This window comes from Dipodomys merriami, unplaced genomic scaffold (assembly GCF_024711535.1).
Source record: "Dipodomys merriami isolate MVZ:Mamm:240054 unplaced genomic scaffold, mDipMer1.0.p SCAF_242, whole genome shotgun sequence".
Classification (NCBI taxonomy): domain Eukaryota; kingdom Metazoa; phylum Chordata; class Mammalia; order Rodentia; family Heteromyidae; genus Dipodomys; species Dipodomys merriami.
The window spans coordinates 1,399,718-1,424,928 of NW_027203849.1; the positions used below are offsets into that span (position 1 = coordinate 1,399,718).

At 39.3% G+C, this 25,211-nt stretch overlaps 1 protein-coding gene across 5 annotated transcripts in view; it reads right to left on the reverse strand.

The window, feature by feature from the left end:
* Nucleotides 1-306: 306 nt before the first annotated feature.
* The window catches only part of LOC138835948 (SANT and BTB domain regulator of class switch recombination), a 62,531-nt gene continuing 37,626 nt past the window's right edge, over nt 307-25,211 (reverse strand). For all 5 annotated transcript variants that reach the window (XM_070034526.1, XM_070034523.1, XM_070034525.1 and 2 more), the window contains 9 exons: nt 24,490-24,589; nt 21,789-21,821; nt 19,457-19,556; nt 15,821-15,912; nt 14,421-14,449; nt 14,267-14,340; nt 9,356-9,444; nt 5,190-5,281; nt 307-2,708 (listed from right to left, as the gene is read on the reverse strand). In XM_070034526.1, coding sequence (XP_069890627.1) covers nt 2,672-2,708; nt 5,190-5,281; nt 9,356-9,444; nt 14,267-14,340; nt 14,421-14,449; nt 15,821-15,912; nt 19,457-19,556; nt 21,789-21,821; nt 24,490-24,589 — 646 coding nt within the window. In that variant the 3' untranslated portion in view covers nt 307-2,671. The remainder of the gene's footprint in view (nt 2,709-5,189; nt 5,282-9,355; nt 9,445-14,266; nt 14,341-14,420; nt 14,450-15,820; nt 15,913-19,456; nt 19,557-21,788; nt 21,822-24,489; nt 24,590-25,211) is intronic.

The following is a 25,211-nucleotide window of genomic DNA, read 5'->3' on the forward strand; positions in this document are numbered from 1 at the left end:
CTTGAAATTTCACTTTATAACAGAACTATTTTTCCATTAAAATACTTCTTAAAAAATGGTGTGATGCCTGTGAAAAGTGGGTTTAAAAAATATCTGTGTGGAAAACAAAGGAGGAGGCTACAATGCTTGATAAGGAATGTACTCATTATCTTGCCCATGTAATTGTAACCCCTCTGTACAGTATTTTCACAATTAAAAAAAAATCTGTGTGGGGTAATCCAAACTTTTTCTGAGAAGATAATTCAGATAAAAGAACTTTCCCAATAAGTTTTGTCATTATCATTTATTTCAAATAAAGACGTGAATTCAGAATTAATATAAGGTTTTAATTTAAAGCATTTGGCAAAACAAATGTTATTAAGAGTTTGAGTAAAGCTTTGGAGGTACCTGTGCCATGTATTATAGACAGATATAAAAAATAAAAAGAAGAGCCTGAAAAAAATAAAAGTCAGATAAATTTGGTTTTGTAAAAATTAATGCAGTGGTACAGTTCCTCTAGGAAGAAGCAATCTGCAATGTGCTGTAAGTTAGAAATCAAAAAAACATATTGTTCTCTTCTCATTGTGACCATCATAGTACAGTTTATACATACAAATCCGAATTCTTTTATCAGAGAGTATAGAAAACACAACACTGCTATTTTAACAGGGGTTTACATAAAATGTACTACAAAACATTTTCTTATGAAAATAATTTTTTTGTTTTTGTTTTGTTTTGTTTTTGTCCGTCCTGGGGTTTGAACTCTGGGCCTGTGTGCTGTGAAAATAAATTTTTTAAAAAGGCTGGGAATGGGGGGGCTGGGAAGGTGGCACAGTGGTAGAGCACTCGCCTTGCATGCTTGAGGCCCTGGGTTCGATTCCTCAGCACCACATAAGCAGAAAAAAAAGCCGGAAGTGGCGCTGTGGCTCAAGTGGTAGAGTGCTAGCCTTGAGCTGAAGAGCTGAGGGACAGCGCCCAGGCCCAGAGTTCAGGCCGCACGACCAGACCCTCCCTCCCCCCAAAAAAAGGCTGTGAATGGGAAGTGGCGCTGTGGCTCAAGTGGTAGAGCACTTGCCTTGAGCTCAAGAGCTCAAGGACAGTGCCTAGGCCCAGAGTTCAAGCCCCATGACCACCACCACCACCATTACTACCAACAACAAAGAGTTCATTTTGTGGGAGGCTGATGGTTCACACCTGTAATCCTAGCTACTCAGGATATTGAGATCTGAGGATCGTGGTTCAAAGCCAGCTCGGGCAGAAATGTCTCTGAGACTCTTATCTCCAATAAAACCAGAAGTGGCACTCTGGTTCAAGTGGTAGAGCACTAGCCTTGAGCTGAAGAGCTGAGGGACACTGACCAGGCCTAGAGTTCAAGCCCAACAACTGACAAAAAAAAAAAAATAAATAAAAAAGGCTGGGAATGTGGCTTAGTGGTAGAGTGCTTGCCTAGCATGCGTGAAGCCTTGGGTTCGATTCCTCAATACCACATAAACAATATCTATATGTATCAACAGTGTAATAGTTGAACACCTAAAAATACATTGCTGTTCTGTCACACATTATCAAAGTTGGGTAAGATATACTTTCTATTTTTTAGTCTTCATCTGTGTGCTTGTGAAATATCTTCAAATTATTCACACAACAGACTTCTATATGAGTTATTTCCAAGGACATAATTTATTATTTGCTTATGGATTTGAACAAATTTTCAACAAGTACTCTTTTAGCCTGTTTAGAAAACTTAAAACATGATCTAGATAATAGAACTTTATTTTTATTTTTCTTGAATATATGCAAGTTGTTATTCACCAAATGTATTTGGGATAGTTTTGGGCCATGTCTAAGGTAACTAGCAAACATAACCATTTTAAGGGGTTATATGAATAATTACAGATGTATGGATGGGCCTTGGAACCCTGAGAACTGTATGATGTCTAAATAGTGAAACAACTATCAACAATTATTTGAACAAATTCATAATGGCACTAGCTTCACAGAAAAAATGAGGTAATCATCAGTAATTCCAGCTTAGATGACCAATAGATAAGCATACAAAAATGAATGAAAGGTTGGATTAGTGTTGTATTTTCCATAGAATAATGGTGAAAACAATTCTCTGCACAACACAGTACTGAAATATCTCACCCTGGAACTTTATTTATTTAATGCAGTTTTGAGATCTGTCACTTATCCTTAATATACATGCGGTCTTAATAGAGCATCACTGGAGAGTTCATCACAAATAGCAATTCTTGACATTATACCTAAGATACAGCCCCAAATACACACAATCAGTGCACATGCACAGTAATACTACCAGTTGTATTCCCCTACTTTTTTAAGGTATTTAAAAAATGGTCACGTGACAATGTAGGTCTCCTTTCTTTCAAATAAATAAAGGCTAATAACACATATTAGGACTCTTTAACTATGGAAAATCTATAAATGATTGTACACTATATAGCCTAGAATCATTCTTAAAGAAAATTCGATTGAAGAAGTTTCATATTTACAATGAGATTTTTCATAAAACCTAATATATGTTTCTTTTAAAATTAAGATTTATGTGCCTTGCAAGGACAATTAATAAATAAGATATCTAGAAGCCATCGTTCTGAAGATCTTCAAGAAGTGAGCGATTTCTGGGGTCCAGGAGTGTGCCTCACTCAGTCTTTCTATACTTTAAGGTGCTTTATGCAGGACGCCCTTGACAAAAACGACTTTTAGATCTAGATTTTTTTAAATAGAAAAGAAGGTCAGACTTGCTTTTAGAACAACAAGAAATGGTGCTGCTTTTGATTGTTTTTCTTGACAATATCAAACATTAATGAGATACCATGGGGCTTGATAATCCATTTTCTAATCCATTTTGTAATTCAGATTGATTTTTAATTGTGTGTATGTGTGCATGTACTCATGTGTGCATGTGCACCCTGCACCCTGCCAGACCTGGAGCTTGAACTCAAGGCCTGGACACTGTTCCTGAGCTTTTGTCCTCAAGGCTAGCATTCTACCATTTGAGTTATAGCTCCCCATCTGCCATTTTGGTGGTTAACTGGAGGAAAGAGTCTTGCAGACTTTTGAACCACAAGTCTTAGATCTCAGCCTCCTGAGTAGATAGGATGATAGGTTTGAGTCACTGGTATCTGACTTGCTTTTACATTTTTGAGACATAATATAGTATGTATAATATATATGATGTGTCTAGTCCAGCATTATCAAATATGTTAATGCTTTTTCAGTAAATCAAATGAACATTTGAATTAAGTGAGAAAAATAAAAACTATAAATATCATGACACCAGGATAGTTCAAAGGTTTTTTTGTTTTGTTTTTGGTGTGTGTGTGTGTGTGTGTGTGTGTGTGTGTGTGTGTGTGTGTGTGTGTGTGTGTGTGTGTGTGTGTGTGTGTGTGTGTGTGTGTGTGTGTGTGTGTGTGTGTGTGTGTGTGTGTGTGTGTGTGTGTGTGTGTGTGTGTGTGATTCCTGGGGCTTGAACTTAAGGCCTGGGTTCTGTCCCTGAGCTTCTTTTGCACAAGGCTAGTGCTTTACCACTTGAGCCAGAGTTCTACTTCTGTCTTTTTTGGTAGTTTAGTGGAGATTAGAATCTCACAGACTTTCCTGCCGGGGTTGGATTTAAACCATAATCCTCAGAGCTTAGTCTCCTGAGTAGCTAGGATTACAGGCGTGAGCCACTGGTGTTTGGCTCAATTCAAGTTTTTTGTTTTGGTCGTGGTTGCACTCAGGGCCTGGGCACTGTTCCTGAGCTGCTTTTGTACAAGGCTAGTGCTTTACTATTGAGTCATAGTTCCACTTCTGGTTTTTGGGTTGTTAATTGGAGATAAGAATCTCACAGACTTTCTTACCTGGGATGGTTTTGAACCATGATCCTCAGATCTCAACTTCCTGAGTAGCTAGGATTACAGACATGAGCCAGCACCCAGCTTAATTCTAGTTTTAATTGCCACAAATATATGAAAAAACTTTAGACTTCTCTAACTTTCTAGATTTTGGAATAAGGTATTAAGATCTGTAATATTAATGTTAAAATCTCAGTAAGCATTAAACTTTAACAGAAAGTTTGTGATATAAAACAAGACTTACACTAAGTTAACTTTTATTAAGAAAATTAAAGCAATTAAGTATGAGGATGTAGCTTAGTGGTAGAGTACTTGCCAAGCATGCACAAGGTCCTGAGTTCTATCCTAAGCACCACTATAAATGAATATATATATATATATATATATATATATATATAAAGTAATAAAGAAAAGGAACATGTAGAAGTATGTATATTTTGCTAATTCTCACTTGCACTATAGCTTTCGTTATTATATTCATAAATCATATAATGGTATATCCGTAAACTAATAAGTTATACAGCATTGTATACTAAATTATTATTGAGCCCAGGGTCTGAAGTTAGGTAGGCAAGCCCTTTACCACTTAGGTGTGTCATCCCTAGCCCCTGTAGTTTTCATTTTATCAGTCGTTGGCTCAGAATGAGCTGCCTCAGTAAACAGAAAACTTAAAAAACTTTATGCTTTCATAAAATTTTGAATTTTCATAACATTCCTGATTATTTTATTTTATTTTTTTGCCAGTCCTGGGCTTGAACTCTAGGTCTGGGCGCTGTCCCTCAGCTCTTCAGCTCAAGGCTAGCACTCTACCACTTGAGCCACAGCACCACTTCTGGCTTTTTCTGCTTATGTGGTGCTGAGGAATCGAACCCAGGGCCTCATGCATGCAAGGCAAGCACTCTACCACTGAGCCACCTTCCCAGCCCCTCCTGATTTTTTTAAAGTTACTTTTAAAGTTAAAATTCAGCGGGCACCAAGGGCTCACACCTGTAATCTTAGCTACTAAGAAGGGTAAGATCTGAGGATGGCTGTTCAAAGCCAGCCTGGGAAGAAAAGTCTGTGAGACTCTTATCTCCAATTAACCACCAAAAAGCTGGAAGTAGAACTATGGCTCAAGTGATAGAGTGCTATTCCTGAGCACAAAAGCTCAGAGACAGTGCTCAGGCTCTGAGTTCAAGCCCCAAGACCAGTACACATATACACAAAAGTTAAAATCCAGTTCTGATTAGTGCCTTGATGATCAAATTTCCTTGAAAAGGAAATAGGAAGCCAAACTCAAATTATGTGCTTGTTGTGTTCCTATGATTTACCCTTCAAAGCCAGTGGCATTTTGTATTTTTTCTACTGATTTACCTTGTATTTTTCTCAGAGTTGCTTTGTCGTGCACTGACAGGCATTGAGGCTTTGATTTGTGCTTCAAGCCTGGAATAAATACCTCCTGCAAACTACAAAATAAAGAAGCAAAATTAACCTCAAAGAATTAATAGAAACACTGCTTTATTACCATGGCATTCTTTAAAACTTAAATTTTGATCTTTAAAATATGGTCTATAAGCCAGTAATGCTACCTACTCAGGAGGCTGAGATTTGGAGATCCCAGTTAGAAGCTAGACTAAGCAGACAAATCCGATTAGCAAGCAAAAATCTGAAAGTGGAGCTGAAGCTCAAATTGTAGAATGCCAGCGTTGAATAAAAAAGTTAAGGAAAACATGAGGCCTTGAGTTTAAGCTCCAGTACCAGAAAAAAATTTGGGGCTATAGTTTGAAGTATAATTTACATGCAGTAAAATTCATCATTTTAGCACATAGTTCTTGACAATGCATACAGTTATATAATCATTGCCACAATGTGGACATAGATCAGTTCCATAACAAGCAAGAAAATCCCCTTGAACCTTTCTAAGTTCATTTCTGAAACTACTATCAGTTTCTGACAATCATTACTTTGTCTTCTGTCTCTATAGTTTTGTATATACTCATATACACACTATATAAAATACAGTATATAGTGTTTTTTTTTTTGTTGGTCGTGGGGCTTGAACTCTGGGCCTGGGCACTGTCCCTCAGCTCTTCAGCTCAAGGCGAGTGCTCTAACACTTGAGCTACAGCGTCACTTCCGGTTTTCTGGTGGTTTATTGGAGATAGGAGTCTCATAGTCTCTCCTGCCCAGGCTGGCTTTGAACCATGATCCTTAGATCTCAGCATCCTGAGTAGCTAGTATTACAGGCGTGAGCCACCAGCGCCCGGCTAGTATATAGTTTTGAATCTAAGCCAGGCATTGGTGGCTCATGCCTGTAATCCTAGCTACTCAGGAGGCTGAGATCTGCGAATTGCAATTCAAAGCTAGCCAAAGCAGGAAAGTCCACAAGACTCCAATAAGCCACCAGAAAACTGGAAGTGGTGCTGTGGCTCAAGTGGTAGAGTGCTTGCCTTGAGCTGAAGAGCTGAGGGGCAGTGCCCAGGCCCAGAGTTCAAGCCCCACAGCCAACAACAACAACAACAAAAAACAGAAACAAAAACAAAAATACCCCCCCCAAAAAAACACCCCCCAAAACAAATAGTTTTGAATCTGGTTTCTTTCACTTATCATAATGTCTAGATTTATCTACATTGACATATATATTAGGAGGTCATCTTTTTTATATATCAAATTTATTCATTTATTAAACCAAACATTTGAGAATGGGAGTTAGTTCTCTGAAATAAATAACTGTTACAAAATTATAGACAGAAAAAAAACAGAACAAAGTCCTGGGACATGCCATTGCTTCTAGCAAGGCTGGAAAGCAGTTGGGACTATATTCATTGAACCTGGGGTATTTGGAGCATCTCTCTCTCTCTCTCTCTCTCTCTCTCTCTCTCTCTCTCTCTCTTTCTCTCTCTGTTTTGGGATTTAAACTCAGGGCTTTGAACTTGCTAGGCAGATGCTCTAACATTTGCGACATGCCTCCAGGTCCTTTTTGCATTTGTTATTTTCTAGGTAGGGTCTCACTTTATACCTAGACCCTTAGGTCTGGGTTGTGATCCTGCTACTTGGGCCTCACTGTACCCTTAGAGAAAATGGGAACTCACCACTGCACCCTGCCTCAGTCCTTGTGCATCTACCCTAGCTGGGATAACAGGCATGGGCTACCATGTCCAGCCATTGGTTGAGATGGACTCTTGTGGACTCTTACGCCCAGGCTGATCTTGAACCATGATCCCTTGAACTCTGCTTCTCAAGTAGCAAGGATTATAGGCTTCAGCCACCACATCAGGCTCTAGAAGTATTCTTAGAATGAGAATTGGGAAATTTAAGCATAAGTTATTTACATTGACTTTATATTTGTTATTGATTTACAGTGTCTATAGCAAGATCTGATGAAGTGGAGGAAGCTTTGGGATGAGTAGATGTGCTATTAGGCATAACTTGGATGCTTCAGGATTGGTGAAGGTTAATAGTTGAGAAAATTCTTTGGTAAATTAATTGTAGTGGCATTTGATATTTAGTAATCTGGCAACTGAATCAAGTGTTCAATATACATTCTAGTCATTTCCCAGGTAAAGGACATTATTTAGTGTATTTCTAGTTTTGGCAATTGTGAATAAAGACAGTATAATTGTATAATTTGTATGGCATTTTAAGAAACTGCCAAACTATTTTCCAAATTGGTTATTTAAAAAAGGGAGGTTAGCTGGGCACTGATGGCTCATGCCTGTAATCCTAGCTACTCAGGAGGCTGAGATTTGAGGATCACAGTTCAAAGCCAGCATAGGCAGGAAAGTCCATGAGACTCTTTTTTTTTTTTTTTTGTCGGTCATGGGGCTTGAACTCCAGGCCTGGGCGCTGTCCCTCAGCTCTTCAGCTCAAGGCGAGCGCTCTACCACTTGAGCTACAGCGCCACTTCCGGTTTTCTGGTGGTTTATTGGAGATAGGAGTCTCATGGTCTCTCCTGCCCGGGCTGGCTTTGAACCGCGATCCTCAGATCTCAGCCTCCTGAGTAGCTAGGATTACAGGCGTGAGCCACCAGCGCCCGGCTCCACGAGACTCTTATCTCCATGTAACTAACAAAAACCAAAACTAGAACTGTGCCTCAAGTTTTAGAGTCCCCGATTTCAAGCCTCAGGACTGACATGTACACTTGCATGCACATTTACACCCACCCCCCATACACAAAGTTTTAAATTTAAAAAATTCTATATATTTCATTTTATTTTTGGTGGTATGGATTGAACTCAAGGCCTCATATATACTAAGCATGTGCTCTATCACTAAGTTGTACACCGAGTAGTGAAGTAAAAAAAAATTTTTTTTTTTTTTTTGGGTCCGGTCGTGGGGCCTGAACTCTGGGCCTGGGCACTATCTGTCCCTCAGCTCTTCAGCTCAAGGCTAGCGCTCTACCATTTGAGCCACAGCGCCACTTCTGGCTTTTTTCTTTTTGCTTATGTGGTGCTGAGGAATTGAACCCAGGGCCTCAGGCATGCAAGGCAAGCGCTCTACCACTGAGCCACCTTCCCAGCCCATGGGAAGTAAAAAATTTGAATAACAGTGTTAGGACAAGAGTTATGGCATACAAACAAATAATAGGACTGGAATGTGGCTTAGTGGTAGCGTGCTTGCCTAGCATGCATGAATTCAGCTCTGGGTTTGATTCCTCAGTACCACATCAACAGAAATAGCCAGAAATGGTGCTGCGGCTCAAGTGGTAGAGTGCTAGCCTTGACCAAAAGAAGCTCAGGGACAGTGCCCAGGCCCTGAATTCAAGCCACAGGACTGGCAAAAAGACAAGACAAATATAAATAATAATAATATTATGTCTAATATAGTAATAGTAATTCTAGTAAGAATACTGGCATTCTAGTCATGTGCTGATTTTCAGCAAGATAAAGCAAGATAACATCATACCTTAGAAATAACATCTAAGCAGCACATTGCAGACTTAACTAAAAATCAACACCTTCACTAAGTCATTTCTCAACAGTTAAGTGTTTGGTCGGCAGTGCACAGTTAATCTACTTTTGGTGTGACATCACACTTTAGTGATTACATATATAATATATAATATAATAATACATATTATTTGCTGCCTATACTGGGGTTTGAACCCAGGGCCTAGGAACTGCCCCTCATTTTTTTTTTTTTGTTCAGGGTTGGCACTCTACCACTTGAGCCTTACTTCCACTCTTGGCATTCTGGTAGTAAACTGGAGATTAGATTCTCACAGACTTTCCTTTCCAGGATGGATTTGAACTATCAGCCTAAGATCTCAGCCTTCTTAGTAGCTAGGACTATTGGCATGAGCCACAAGCTCCTGACTGATCTTATTGTTTATTACCTATAATATTGAGGACCTATGGACAAAGGCTAATAAGAGATGGTATGTAAATTCTGGCTAACTAATACAGAATAATAAAAAAATGTAAACTGCCTTTTAAAAAATCTGCTTAAAATATCTTTACACTCTTCATGATGAAAAACTAAAGTAGGAAGGAACATCTTACATTTATACAGTCATTTATATACTAGTAAACAATTCTTACTTCTTTTGCTTCCTTTGACTTGACTCGGTCCAGATCTCCCAATCTCATTTTTATTAGGTGCCCTGTAATTTCAGACATCCGCCGCTGATCTGAAGGAAAAAAAAGTAAATATTACTCTTCATGAGCATGATTTATAATTTGCATTTCCTATATACTGTAATCTTAGTAAAGATTTATGAAAATCTCTTTTGCTGTTATTTTTCAGGTATACACTATACCTACATATCTGACAAGAACCCAAGGCAGCAAGAGGCAAGATTCACCTGTTGGTAACTGAAACTGTTGGTAATTGGATATAGTTTAAGTATGTCCCCTAAAGGTTTATATGTTGGAAACTTGGTCCCCAGTAGAGCCATATTGAGAGATGAAAGGACATTAAAGAGGTGGGGGGGGGGTCTCTTTTCCTAAAGAGGTTAGTTCCTTGGAAGTAACATCCTTGGAAAAGATTAATGTAGGTCTTGTGGGACCTTGCTCATTTCCTGAAAGAATAGGTCATTATAAAAAGAGAAAGTCGTACCCAAGATATCCAAACAATTCTAACAGACTACTTTCAAAAGCTATACTCTCTAAAGAAAGAAAATCAGGCAGAAATGGATGCATTTTTAGAGAAATACAAGTTGCCCAAACTGAGCAAAGAAGAAGTTAACCAATTAAATAAGCCAATATCCTATAATGAGATACAGGAAGCTATCAAAAGTCTTCCAACAAAAAAAAGCCCAGGACCAGATGGATTCACAGCAGAATTCTATAAGACCTTTAAACAAGAACTAATACCCATACTTCTCAAGCTCTTCAGAGAAACAGAGAAGGAGGGAGCTATCCCAAACTCATTCTACGAAGCCAGTATCACACTCATCCCCAAACCAGGCAAAGACCCAACCAAAAAGGAGAATTACAGGCCAATCTCCTTGATGAACACAGATGCAAAGATCCTTAACAAGATTCTAGCTAACAGAATCCAGAAACACATAAAAAAAATAATTCACTATGACCAGGTAGGCTTCATCCCAGAGACACAGGGATGGTTTAACATACGTAAGTCAATAAATGTAATCCAACATATCAACAGAGCCAAGGTCAAGAATCACATGATTATCGCCACAGATGCAGAAAAGGCCTTTGACAAAATTCAACATTCATTCATGCTAAAAGCTCTGGAGAAAATAGGAATAGAAGGAACATTTCTAAAAACAATAAAAGCCATTTATGACAGACCAATAGCCAATATTATACTTAATGGGGAAAAGCTACAACCAATTCTCCTAAAATCAGGAACAAGGCAAGGATGCCCACTGTCTCCACTCCTCTTCAATATAGTCCTAGAACCCTTAGCCAGGGCAATAAGGCAAGAAAAAGACATTAAAGGGATCCGCATAGGGAAAGAAGAAGTTAAGCTATCCCTTTTTGCAGACGACATGATACTATACCTCCACGATCCCAAAAACTCCATCCCCAAACTCTTAGAAATCATAAATCACTTCGGCAAAATAGCAGGATACAAAATAAACCCACAAAAATCAGTTGCCTTCCTATACACTGATAATGTACAGGAAGAGAGGGAAATAAAGGGAGCAACCCCATTCACAATAACCTCCCGAAAAATAAAATATTTAGGAATTAACCTAACCAAAGATGTAAAAGAACTATTTAATGAGAACTATAAAAAGTTAAAGAAAGAAATTGCAGAAGACACTAGGAAATGGAAAGACCTCCCATGCTCCTGGATAGGCCGACTTAATATAGTAAAGATGGTAATACTTCCAAAACTAATATACAAATTCAACGCAATTCCTATTAAAATCCCAATGACGTACATCACTGAAATACAGAAAACAGTCCAAAAATTCATATGGAACAACAAAAGACCTAGAATAGCCAAAACAATTCTAGGGGATAAAGACAATATGGGAGGGCTATCTATGCTGAACTTCAAACTCTACTACAGAGCTATAATAACAAAGACAGCATGGTACTGGCACAAAAACAGACCCGAAGACCAATGGAACAGAATAGAAGATCCAGAAATAAATCCACAGGCCTACAGCCAGCTGATATTCGACAAAGGAGCCAAAGACATACAATGGAAGAAACACAGCCTCTTCAACCGCTGGTGCTGGGAAAACTGGGCAGCCACATGCAGAAAACTAAAAGTGGACCCCAGCCTATCACCATGCACCAACATCAACTCAAAATGGATTAAAGACCTTAACATTAAACCTGAATCTCTGAAACTACTGCAGGACAGAGTAGGAGAGACACTTGAACTAATAGGCACAGGAAGGAACTTCCTGAACAGAGTCCCAGGGTCACAACAAATTGGAGAGAGACTCGACAAATGGGACTACCTTAAAATAAAAAGCTTCTGCACAGATAAAGCTATCGCAACCAAGCTAGAAAGACAACCAACTAATTGGGAAAAAATATTTACCAGCAATATATCAGACAAGGGGTTAACATCCTGTATATACAGGGAACTCAAGAAACTAATCCCTCCCAAACCTAACAAACCAATCACTAAATGGGCAAGGGAACTAAAGAGGGACTTCTCAAATGAAGAAATAAAAATGGCAAAGAAACACATGAGGAAATGTTCATCATCCCTGGTGGTGAAGGAAATGCAAATAAAGACAACCCTGAGATACCACCTTACCCCAGTCAGAATGTCCCATATCCACAAATCAGCCAACGACAAATGCTGGAGGGGATGTGGAGAAGGAGGAATGCTATTACACTGCTGGTGGGAATGTACACTCATACAACCACTTTGGAAAGCAGTCTGGAGGGTCCTTAGAAAGCTAAAGATTGACCTTCCTTACGACCCAGTCATACCACTTCTAGGCATCTACCCTGAACAACAGGAACCAATATACAAGGACATGTGCACCTCCATGTTTATTGCAGCACTGTTCGCAATAGCTAGGATATGGAAACAACCTAGATGCCCCACCACAGATGAATGGATCCAAAAATTGTGGTATCTATACACAATGGAATATTATGCAGCCATTAGAAATGACAAAATAATGGCATTTGCACGGAAATGGATGGAGCTAGAAGGAATCATGTTGAGCGAGGTAAGCCAAGAACGAAGAGACAAACAGTACATGGTCTCCCTGATAAGTGGATGATAAATCCAAAATGTTAGGTGATATGACAAAACTAACAGGACTTAAGAAACAAAGAACTCCCACTCATCTGGTTGAACCACTACCAAATATCCCCATGCTGCTGATCACATATATGGTATATAACATGTGAGCACCGTTATATATTACAGACTGTGATAGACAATTTGCTCCAGGAAAGTTAGAATGAATTTGTGACTTTAAATGAGCATCATTATTCCACAATACTGTGAATTTCCGGAAATTAAGTAATCACTTAATCACAATCAAAAAAAAAAAAAAAAAGAACCTTGGGGAAGGGACGGAGGGAGGGGATGGTAGGGGGAAAACAATGGAGGGGGTAACAATGTTCAAGAGGAAGTGTACTCATTACCTCACTCATGTAACTGTAACCCTCTGTATAGTATCTTTACAATAAAAAAATTAAAAAAAAAAAAAGAAAGTCTAGGGGCTGGGAAGATGGCTCAGTGGTAGAGCGCTTGCCTTGCATGCATGAGGCCCTGGGTTTGATTCCTCAGCACCACATAAGCAAAAAGAAAAAAGCTGGAAGTGGCGCTGTGGCTCAAGTGGTAGAGCGCTAGCCTGGAGCTGAAGAGCTGAGGGACAGCGCCCAGGCCCAGAGTTCAGGCCCACGACCGGACCAAAAAAAAAAAAGAGAAAGTCTGGCCTCTGAATCTTTCTTGCTTGCTTCCTGTCTTGTCATGTGCTTCTCTTTCTTGCACATATTACTGCCATGAAGACATCTTATGTTGCGATGTGGCAAGAAGGCTCTCAGCAAAGTCAAGTAGCATGGCCTTGAACCTTAATAACTGTGAGCTAAATAAACTGCATAAAGCAGCCAGCCTTCACACAGCAACCGTAAATGTACTAAGATAGGGCTTAAGTCATATTTTGTCATTTCTGCAGTAAAAGTCATAGGCAAAAGTCATTCTGAGAGATCTCAATATAATACAAAATACATTATCTACTGAAATGTTTATTCATTTATTTATTTTTTTTGGGTCCGGTCGTGGGGCCTGAACTCTGGGCCTGGGCACTGTCCCTCAGCTCTTCAGCTCAAGGCTAGCACTCTACCACTTGAGCCACAGCGCCACTTCTGGCTTTTTTCTTTTTGCTTATGTGGTGCTGAGGAATCGAACCCAGGGCCTCAGGCATGCAAGGCAAGCGCTCTACCACTGAGCCACCTTCCCAGCCCTGAAATGTTTAGTAAAGAAATTCTGATTGGGTCCTCTGAAGATGGGCAACTTTGGAACTTTTATTTTTTTATGTTGGTACTGGGGCTTGGACTCAGGGCTTCACACTCTTGTTTTTGTTGTTGTTGTTGTTGAGGGATGGTGACATGTCACTAGAGCAATGCCTCCAGTTCAACTCTTTTGATGGGTAATTAGAGATGGAGTCTCAAAGACTTTTCTGCCTGGGCTTTGTTAAACCTCAGTCAGAACTTAATTAGCCTCCTGAGTAGCTAGGATTACAGGTATGAACCACACTGGTGCCTAGCTGGAACTTTGTGTCAGATAGGATTTTTTTTTGTTGGTTGAACTCTATGCCTGGGTGCTGTCCCTCAGCTCTTCAGCTCAAGGCTAGCGCTCTACCATTTGAGCTACAGCGTCTTTTCTGGCTTTTTCTGTTTATGTGGTGCTGAGGAATCGAACCCAGGGCCTCATGCATGCAAGGCAAGCACTCTACCTCTGAGCCACCTTCCCAGCTCCTCAGATAGGATTTTTAACATTATTTAGCATATTTAATCAAATGAAAGACAATGTTATTTACACCCAATTAACTTTACCATCTTCTCTTTGTGCATCCTGGTTGAATCTCAAGGATCTTGTGGCATCCCATTTATTCTTCTGAATACTCACACTATTGAAAAAATAGAACAAAATCTGTACTGATGCTGCTTCAAAAGTGGATATCCAATTGGACTGAAGAATAATACTCACACAAAAGGAGACACATCTCTAGCAGCTGACTGAAATAAAGTAGACATGATTATGGCTCAATTAAAACACATGTATTCAATAGTTAACTATAAAAGTTTATATTTATTAAGTGCAAGAAATTGAACCAAGAACATTTACAAGTGTTTCTCAGTTAAGTCTGGCAGTAGTTATATACAAAAGGCACTACTGTGATCCATAATAAAATAGGTTTAGAGAAGTTAAGAAATTTGAACCCAGCTCTCTCTGTTGACTTTAGAATCTTTTTTGGGGCCTGAACTCTGGGCCTGGGCGCTGTCCCTCAGCTCTTTAGCTCAAGGCTAGTGCTCTACCACTTGAGCCAGAGCACCACTTCCAGCTTTTTCTGCTTATGTGGTACTGAGGAATCAAACTCAGGGCCTCATGCATGCAAGGCAAGCACGCTACCATGGAGCCACCTTCCCAGCCCCTGACTTTAGAATCTTTTAGAATTAATCCATTCATGTACCTGTTGTATATAACACAAAGATGTACAACCTATCCAGTATCATTGTGGATCTGTCTCAGCCCTAACTTTTCATACATTTTTTTAAACTTGGTTTTTCTTTCAGCTAACTACAGCTGCTACTGTCCTATCTGTGCTTGTACCTCTTCCTTACATGGCATATGGAAATAAAAAACTGATTTTCAAGGTCATAATTTATTATTATTTGTGTGTAGGCACATCTGCATGCTTGCATGTGCATATGCATATGTGCACACTAGTCTTAGGACTTGAACTTGGGACCTGAGTGCTATCCCTGAGTTTTTTTTTTTAACCCAAAGTTAGTGGTTTACCACTTGAACTACAGTTCTACTTCAGGCTTTTTGTTGGTTAACTGGAGGTAAGAGTCTTATGGACTTTCCTGCCCAGGCTGGCTTTGAACTGTGATCCTCAGGTCTCAGTCTCCTGAGTAGTTAGGATTACAGCTGTGAGTTACCAGCACCTGGCAATAATTTATTAAAAGTCTATTTATTTTTAAGTTTTAAAATATGTAATACTGGTTCCAAATTCAAAAGGTTCAAACAGCACAAATATTAAGAAGTTTCTTACCTCTTAGAAGGCAACTCCCAAGCAATCTTAGCGATTTCTTGTGTAGCTCTCCAGAGATATTTTGTATACAATGAAATACTTATTTTACACAATTCCCATTTCACACAAATGCTGGTATGCCAGTATACACATGGTAATATACCTTCCCTTTTCTTGATTTGTTGATATGTTATAGATCTTTAATTTCTAAAGATCCTAAAGCCTATAAATAACTTAATTTTGTTTTGTGAACATTCTATTTTGATAGAACTTCTATTTTGAATTTTCCCTGTTTATATTTACTGGTTTCTTCATATGAACTTCAGAGTAATAATAGACAATTTAGAGTTACCTTTTCCAATGCCTTTTCTTTCTTTTGAGCACAAGGTGAAGACATCTGCTTTTTTGGTTGCTTAGTGAACTTCTTTGGCTTCTCCTTTTTCCCTGGTAATAGAAGGACAATGTTATGAGTATAAAACGTTCACCTCTCTAATGTACCTGTTACTTCTAAACAATGAAATCATTTTACAACCTCTGGGCATGGTGGCCCACATATGCAATCCAGTTCTTGAGAAGTTAAGGAAGTATAGTGAGTTCACTTTCAGTACATTAATCTCTGGGAGAAAGGTGAAGGGAATGAATTTGAAGTCTCAATTAAATGAGATATAGAAAATTTGAGGAAAATGACATATTTATGTCTCTGAACCTAACTTGACATTGTAATCATCTTCTAATTCAATCTTCTAGACATTTAATCTTCTAATCATTTCTAAATTTAAAAGTTGCTTGTCACCAAGAAAAACATAATTTGAGAATATGAGAGAAAACTCACACATATACAAAGCCTTTAATATGATTTCTGCTCAGGCAGGTTTTGGTCTTGGGAAGAAGCAGGATTGAAATAAATTACATTCTGAACTAAGATATTCTTGATATCACTTTTTTCAGTTAAGTAGAAAAAGGCTACGGACAGAAAATAGGATGGGGAGGAGGTATTCTTCCAAAAATAATGTATGATGACATGGTGGGAGGTGGCTTAGTGGTAAAGTACTTGCTTCTCATGCATGAGGCCCTTAGTTCAATTCCTCAGCACCACATAAGCAGAAAAAGTTGGAAGTGGTACTGTGGCTCAAGTGGTAGAACTCTAGCTGTGAGCTTAAGAGCTGAGGGACAGCGCCCAGGACCAGAGTTCAGGCTCTACGATGGACCCCCCCCCCAAAAAAAAAATGCATGAAGGTAAGTCTAATACACCTGGTAACTTTTCCAAACAAGAATTATTTGTAGGGGCTGGGAAGGTGGCTCAGTAGTAGAGCACTTGCCTTGCATGCCTGAGGCCCTGGGTTCGATTCCTCAGCACCATATAAGCAAAAAGAAAAAAGCCAGAAGTGGTGCTGTGGCTCAAGTGGTAGAGCTCTAGCCTTGAGCTGAAGAGCTGAGGGACAGCGCCCAGGCCCAGAGTTCAGGCCCCACAACTGGACCCCTCAAAAAATTATTTGTATAACACCTCCACAAGTTTTGTTGCACTAGTTAAAAGGATAACTTTGTGTGACTACCATAAATAATAAAATATGGTAAATGATAACTCTTGAAGGTATTATGATGAACAAGCAAAATTAATAATCTAGACAGATTCTCTTGGTAGCTTGATCTTTTTTTCCCAAAATATATATTTTAATTGCTATTATACAGGTGATGTACAGAGGGGTTACAGTTTCAGTTAATGAATGAGTCAGGTAATGAGTACATTTGTTTTTTGACAATGTTACTCCTTGCATGTGTCTCTTAAATTGGAAGACTAAGTGTTATAAAGTTGTGGAAATACAGGACAGATAGGATATCTGGCAATGGTAATGTGCAGGGTTGGACAATTCCTTCCAAGTAAGTGGTAGAAGCAGAACAAAAATATCATGAACAACCATTTGAAGATTGATCAGGCAGAGGGTTGAGCACTTATACTTAAGAACTGTGAGTTTGTGGTCTCTCTCCTGAACCACTTCCTGGACTCCTTGGCTTGGGGAGAAAAACTGTAATGCACTTAAGAGAGGTGTGGCTCAAGTTGTAGAGCACTAGCCTTGAGCTGAAGAGCTGAGGGACAGCACCCAGGCCCAGAGTTCAGGCCCCACGACCGGACCCCCCCCCCAAAAAAAAACAACAACAAAAGAAACAACAGCAAAAAAAACATTTAAGCAAGGTGCCAGTGGCTCATGCCTATAATCTTAACGATCAGGAGGCTGAGAAATCAGAATCATAGTTGGAAGCCAACCTAGGTAGGAAAGTCTGTGAGATTCTTATCTTCAATTAACCATCAAAAAGCCAGAAGTGGAGTTGTGGCTCAAGTGGTAGAACATTGGTCTTGAGAAAAAAGCTCAAGGACAGCACCCAGGCCCTGAGTTCAAACCCTAGGATTAGCACATACATAAAAACATTTATCCTAGCCTGGTGCCAGTGATTCCTACCTACAATCCTAGCTATTCAGGAGGTGAAGATCTGAGGATCAAAATTTAAAGCCAGCTCAGGGAGACAAATCTGAGGGAGATACTTCCAGCAAAAAGCTGGAATTGAAAGCAGCATGGCTCAAGTGGTAAAGCAATAGCCATGAGCAAAAGTGCTGAGTCAGAGCACAAGGCCTTGAGTTCAAGCGCCAGTAATGGCACAAAAAACAAAAAACAAAAAACAAAAAAAAAGAGAGAGAGAGAAAAGGAAAGATAGCTGTGAAAGGAGCGGGCAACAGCACTGGGGTTTGAGCTTAGGGCTCAGGGATTGCTTGAAGCCAGTTTTTAGTACTTGTGACATGAGTCTAGTCCTCTTGGCTTTAGTTATTTTTCAGATAAGAGTCACACGCCAGGGGTTGGCCTTGGACTATAACCTGCCAATTTATGTCTCCTGAATAGCTATGATTATAGTTGCATCCTACTATGCCTACCTCACTGTTTGAAATAGGGGTCTTGCTATCTTTTTAGCCTGGGCTGACCTCAAACTGCAAGCCTCTTGATCTCTGTCTTCTGAGTACTTGGGATTATAGATACGTGTTACTACACCTGACCTGATGTTCTTCAAAGACTCTCTGGATCAATTTTCCTTGCTGAGTTAGTTTTTGGAAAGAAGTTAGATTTTTTTTTGACACATGCCAAGTATTGGTGGCTCATGCCCATAATCCTAGCTACTTAGATCAAATTCAGTGTTAGCCCAGGCATTCAAAACCAATAGAATCTTATCTCCAACTCAGGAAAAAAGCCAATAGAGGCATGGCTCAAGCACCAGCCTTGAGAGCAAAAGCAAAAGCACAGCAAGAGTATGAGACTTGAGTTCAAACCCCAGTTCTGGCACACACAACAAAAGCATAAGTCTATTTTGTAGTTGCATAATAATCATGCTTTTAATTAAAAAAAATCACACTTGATGAATTCTTTTTTTTGGGGTTGGTCGTGGGGCTTGAACCCTGGGCTTGGGCGCTGTCCCTGCACTCTTCAGCTCAAGGAGAGCACTCTACCACTAGAGCTACAGCGCTACTTCTGGTTTTCTTGTGGTTTATTGGAGATAAGAGTCTTACAGACTTTCCTGCTGGGCTGGCTTTGAACCGTGATCCTCAGATCTCAGCCTACTGAGTAGGTAGGATTACAGGAGTGAGCCACTGGCACCCGGCTAAAAAAAAATCATACTTGATGAATATTAATTGTTCATTTGAGTGCCAATCCAAATCATCTCAGGTACAAATCTCTGATCCCATTTGTGTGTTACACATTAAATTATATCTGAAATAAAAATTTGGAAGATTTTCAGTACACTGTCCTTTATGAGTATTTGAAAATTTTGTTTTGGTGCCAGGGTTATGGAATCTTAGTGGGGCCTCTATTCTTTTTTATTTTTTTCCCCAATGTTGTCAGCTACCATGTAGTTACATAAGCCAGTTCCCTATCACTTGCATTAAAAGCTTCAGAATGTAACCCTTTATAATGGTGAGACTTGGTTTTAACTTAGAAGCCAATACTTTGTTTCTTAGATACTTCTTCCTCATCACCAACTTCATCTTCAGTGACCTCTGATCCAGTAGTATATTCTTCTTCTTCTGAAAATAATGACTGCTGTTTCTAAATTAAAAAAGAAAAACACATTATAAATGTATTATCAAAGCCAGGCACCAGTGGCTCACGCCTGTAGTCTGTACTGAGTAGGCTGAGATCTGAGGATCATGGTTCAAAGCCAGCCTGGGCAGAAAAGTCTGTGAGACTCTTATCTCCAATTAACTACTAGAAAACCAGAAGTGGCGCTATGGCTTAAATAGTAGAGTGCTCGCCTTGAGCTAAAGAGCACAGGGATAGCACCCAAGCCCAGAGTTCAAGCCCCACAACCAGAAAAAAAAATGTATTATCATTACATCTCTAGTGAATTCTTTTTTTTTTTTTTTTTTTTTTTTGCCAGTCATGGAGCTTGAACTCGAACTTAGAGCCTGGGTACTTTCCCTGAGCTTTGTGCCCAAGGCTGGTACTCTACCACTTTGAGCCACAGCGCCACTTCTGGTTTTCTGGTGGTTAATTGGAGATAAGTATCTCACAGAGTTTCCTGCCCAAGCGGGCAATCTTCAGATCTCAGCCTTCTTAGTAGGTAGGATTACAGGCATGAACCACCAGTGTTCAGTTCTAATGAATTCTTTAAAATGCATTTACCTAAACTTGACTGGATGAATGAGTTAAATAAGAACTAATACTGGGACTGGGAAGATGGCTCAGTGGTAGAGTGCTTGCCTTGTATGCATGAGGCCCTGTGTTCAATTCCTCAGCATCACATAAGCAGAAAAAGCCAGAAGTGTCGTTGTGACTGAAGTGGTAGAGTGCTAGCTTTGAGCTAAAGAGCTGGGGCCCAGGCCCAGAGCTCAGGCCCCATGACCGATAAAAAAAAAAAATAAAAAAAAATAAAAGAATTAATACTGACTGTTGGATATCCAGCACAAGCTTTAGGATACGGTCATAAGAATTTCTACTTTTAGTCTAGTGGCTCACACCTGTAATCCCAGCTACTCAGGAGGCTGAGATCTGAGGATCAAAGTTCAAAGCCAGTCCAGGCAGGAAAGTCCATGAGATTCTTATCTCCAATTAACCACCAAAAAGTGGGAAGTAGAGCTGTAGTGCAAGTGGTAGAGTGCTAGCCTTAAACATACAAGCTCAAGTACAGTAACCAGGCCCTGAGTTCAAGACCCACCACCGACAAAAAAAAATTTTATTCAGGACAGAATTATATTACATCATATATTTTCTTATTACCTTCCTTCACAGAAACTAGTATAGTGACATGTATATAACAGCATTTGTAGAATTCTATTTCTATCACTCAATTGAAAGTATGTCCCTTAATATTAAGATTAAATTACAGCGGTGAAGGTGTGCTCAAGCAATAGAGTTCCTGCCCAACAAGTATGAAGCCCTGAGTTCAAACTCTAGTACTGCCCAAGACAAAACTAAATTATAATTGAGTATAATTATCGCATAAACAATTATATATGCAATTATATAACTGCATATATTGCATTCATTTCCTGTATCAATTTGCTTTACTATCTATCATTACTAATCCAAATTTCTATTCTATTTTGTGCATGTATGCTCATCCTGGGGCTTGAACTCAGGACCTTGTACTCTTACTTACCTTTTTCACTCAAGGCTGGTGCTTTACCACTTGAGCCACACTTCCACTTTCAGAATTTTGTTGGTTAATTTGAGATTAGAGTCTCTCTGACTCTTCTACCCAAGCTAGATCCCCATATCTCAGCTCCTGAGTAATTAGGATTACAGAGGTAAGCCACCACAGCGCCTAGGCTCCTATTCCATTCTTATAAATACAGATGGCAAAAAGCACAGCATTGGTAAATAGTTTAAAAAATCAACCAAGATAGGTGTGGTGACACATGCCTGTAATCCTAGTACTAAGGAGGCAGTGATTTGCCTCTTCAGGAGGGAGAATTCAAGCCAGTGTAGGCTACATAGGGAAACCCAAAGTGAAAAAAAAGAAAATAATGAATACAACAAAAAATCCATCAAACAACTAAATAATGATAATGTAATAGTTTAACTTCCTAAATGTGATTTAAAAGAGACTTTAAAGTCTTAACAAGTCTATTGCTTATAATGAGAATATAGAGTACATATGTGTTTTAAACACTTTTTTCTTTCTTGTAACTTTTTTTTAAACCACATTTTGGTACGCTTAAAACTGAAGATAAAAAAGGAGATACACATTTAACTAAAATGAGATTCTGATAAAATTTTGTTAAAATATAATTTATGAAGCAAAAGATTCATGAATGGTGAATATAACTGCTTGCTTACCAGTTGAAGAGTCCAGTTCTTCAATGACAAGAACTGTAAGACAGAGGAATCCAAGTTAATTAATCTGCACCTATCCAGATTGCAGGTCCTTATTTTTACATGGTTTATGTAGAAGAACTGAACAAAGTCACTAATATGGTTCCTTTCTAGTTAAAACAATTAAAACTCAGCCTAGTGGGCTGGGAAGATGGCTCAGTGGTAGAGCACTTGCCTTGCATGCCTGAGGCCCTGGGTTCGATTCCTCAGCACCACATAAGCAAAAATAAAAAAGCCGGAAGTGGCGCTGTGGCTCAAGTGGTAGAGCGCTAGCCTTGAGCTGAAGAGCTGAGGGACAGCACCCAGGCCCAGAGTTCAGCCCCATGACTGGACCAAAAAAAAAAAAAAAAACTCAGCCTAGCATGTGAATTTAAAAATCAGTCATGAGGGCTGGGATTGTAGCTTGCCTTGCATGTATGAATCCCTGGGTTCAAGTCCTCAGTATCATATGAACAGAAAAAGCTGGAAGTGGTGCCGTGGCTCAAGTGGTAGAGTGCTTGCCTTGAGCAAAAGAAGCTTAGGGACAGTGCCCAAGCCCTGAGTTCAAGCCCCAGGACTGGCAAAAAAAAAAAAATCAATCATGAATCAGGTGCCTGTGGTTTATACCTGCAATCCTAGACTGTGGTTAGAAGCTAGTCTAGGCAGTACAATCCGTACTGTTATAATCAGATTATTATTTATTACTTATAATAATTTTTATTAATCATCAAACATCCAGAAGTGGTTCAAGTAGTAGAACACTAGTCTTGAGCAGAAAAGATAATGGACAGCACCCAGGCCCTGAATTTAAGCCCCAGGACCAGCACACAGACATACACACAAAAAGAAAAAAAAAAAAAGAAAAAAAAATCAATCATGTGTTTGAGGTCAGCCTGGGTAAAACAGGAAGATCTCATCTCAAAAGAAAACAGCAACAACAACAACAAAAATCCTCCCTAGAAAATGATCTGGGGATGGGTTGGAGGCATGGCTCAGTTGGTAGAGAGACAGTAAGTAAGATACTTAGTTCAAACTAGGATCTAAAAAAAAAAGAGAGAGAGAATGACCTGGGTGTTTGAAAAAATGTGCAGGGGGGTGGGTGGGTGACATTATCCAAAAAGAAAGTCACTCTTCACCTCACTTATGTAACTGTAAGCCCTCTGTATATCACCTTTATATATAACAACAATACATTAAAAAAAAGGCAAGAGTGCAAAAATATCAGAAGTAGTGCTGTGGTTCAAAGTGGTAGAGCACTAGCCTTGAGCACAAGAGATCAGATACAGCACTCAGGCCCTTAGTTCAAGTCACATGACTGACAAAAAAGTTATAAACTCCACATAGCTATATTAACATTGCCCTTCACACTTATTTATGAGTTATATATCAAACAATAAGTAAGACCAGTCCTTAATTTTTATAAGATATAATTGATATAACTGAAGATTATAAGAAAGATATAATTGAAATATTTAACAAAATAAACTAAAATTGCATTAGGTACATGTGATTTATTTGCCCTTTGAGAATGATACTGGGAAAAATAACAATTTTCTTTTTTCTCCTGGAGTCCTGGGTCTCAAACTGAGGGCCTGACACATGCTAGGCAATCATTTTACCTTTGAACTACATCTCCATTCCCCTACCCATTTCTCAGGAGGCTGAGGACTGAGGATTGTGGTTCATGGCTCAAAGCCAGCCCAGGCAGGAAAGTCTGTGAGACTCTTACCTCCAATTACAGAAAAATGGAAGTGGTGCTGTGGCTCAAATTGGGAGAGTGCTAGCCTTGAGCAAAAAGAGTTCAGGGACATGTCCAGTCCCTGAATTCAAGCCCAATGACCAACAACAACAACAAAAAAGAATTTCATGTGAAAATGTTTACAGAACAGGGATGGAGACATACTACCTTCAGTCCTCAGATTATTTTTTGTCCATAATAAAAATTCCAAAGATCATGTTACATTTTATGACATTAAAAATCTATAATCTAGTAGCTGGGTGCCAGTGGCTTATGCCTGTAATCCTAGCTACTCAGGAGGCTCAGATCTGAGGATCATGGTTTGAAGCCAATGCCAGCAGGAAAGTTGGTGAGAATCTTATCTCCAATTAACTATCAGAAAAACCAGAAGCAGGGGCCGGGAATGTAGCTTAGTAGTAGAGAACTTGCCTAGTATACATGAAGCCCTGGGTTCCTCAGTACCAAATAAACAAAAAAAGCCAGGAGTGATACTGTGGCCCAAGTGGTAGAGTGCTAGTATTGAGCAAAAGAAGCTCAGGGACAGGGCCCAGGCACTGAGTTCAAGCCCCAGGACTGTCAAAAAAAAAACCAAAAATCCAAAAAAACCAAGAAGTGGCCCTGTAGCTCAAAGTGGTAGAGTGCTAGCTTTGGGCAAAAAGAGCTCAGGGACAGTGCTCAGGCCGCGAGTTCAAGCCCCATGACAAGCACAAAAACCCAAAACTATAAGCTAAGATATGAATACATATTAACTACTAGATACTCATAACTATTAGTTACTAATTCTTTGAGAGCAATGTACTCTATCATACAGTTTTACTCATTTAGCATAGTATTTTGTTAGTATTAGATAATCAGTTCCATTTCAATTTAAGTCGACCAGGTTCCTGTCAAAGATGAAATGTCATCAATTGTTTTACATATGAAGAATAAGTAAAAGAAGTTACTCACAGCATTGAGTTCCCCAGTTTTGGGGCCCCATGGTGCATTTGACTCCAGTAAAACATCACATTCTAGACCCTTTTCATCATAGATGCCAACTGCAGGATCACTTGAAAAAGAAACATTTTTATGGAGAGGTATTCAATTTCCTAAATACTTAAGTCAGAGTATCTTTCTACTGCAAATATTTCATAACATCATCTTAGGCCTGAGGCTCTAAGTCTGATCTCTCTCTCTCTCTCTCTTTCTCTCTCTCACACACACACAGGACACACACAAATACAGTTCTTAAGAATAAGATTGCCACTTCAATATTTACATTTCTGAATTTGTCTAGCAAAAGACATCCCACATGGGGTATGCCACTGTTCTACAAGCAGCATGTCTGTCAGGTGGTAGGTGGTAGAAGAGGCTGCTATGATTGGTACTGTTGAGAATATGCTCCAGCCCTCAATTTCATAGCCTTATCATCACTTTTTCTAATGTGTCAACCAAGCTTTTTTCTTTTTCTTTTTTCCAGGGCATTCAAGGCCTTAGCACTATCCCTGAGCTTCTTTTGCTTGAGGCTAGTACTCCAGTAGTGAGCCACAGTGCCACTTCCAGCCTTTTTTGTTAATGTGGTACCATAGAATCAAATCTAGGGATTCATGCATGCTAGCCACGTACTCTACCATGAAGCCATATTCCCAGCCTTTATGTCTCTTATATTTTTTCCAGGTAAGCAAGTACTC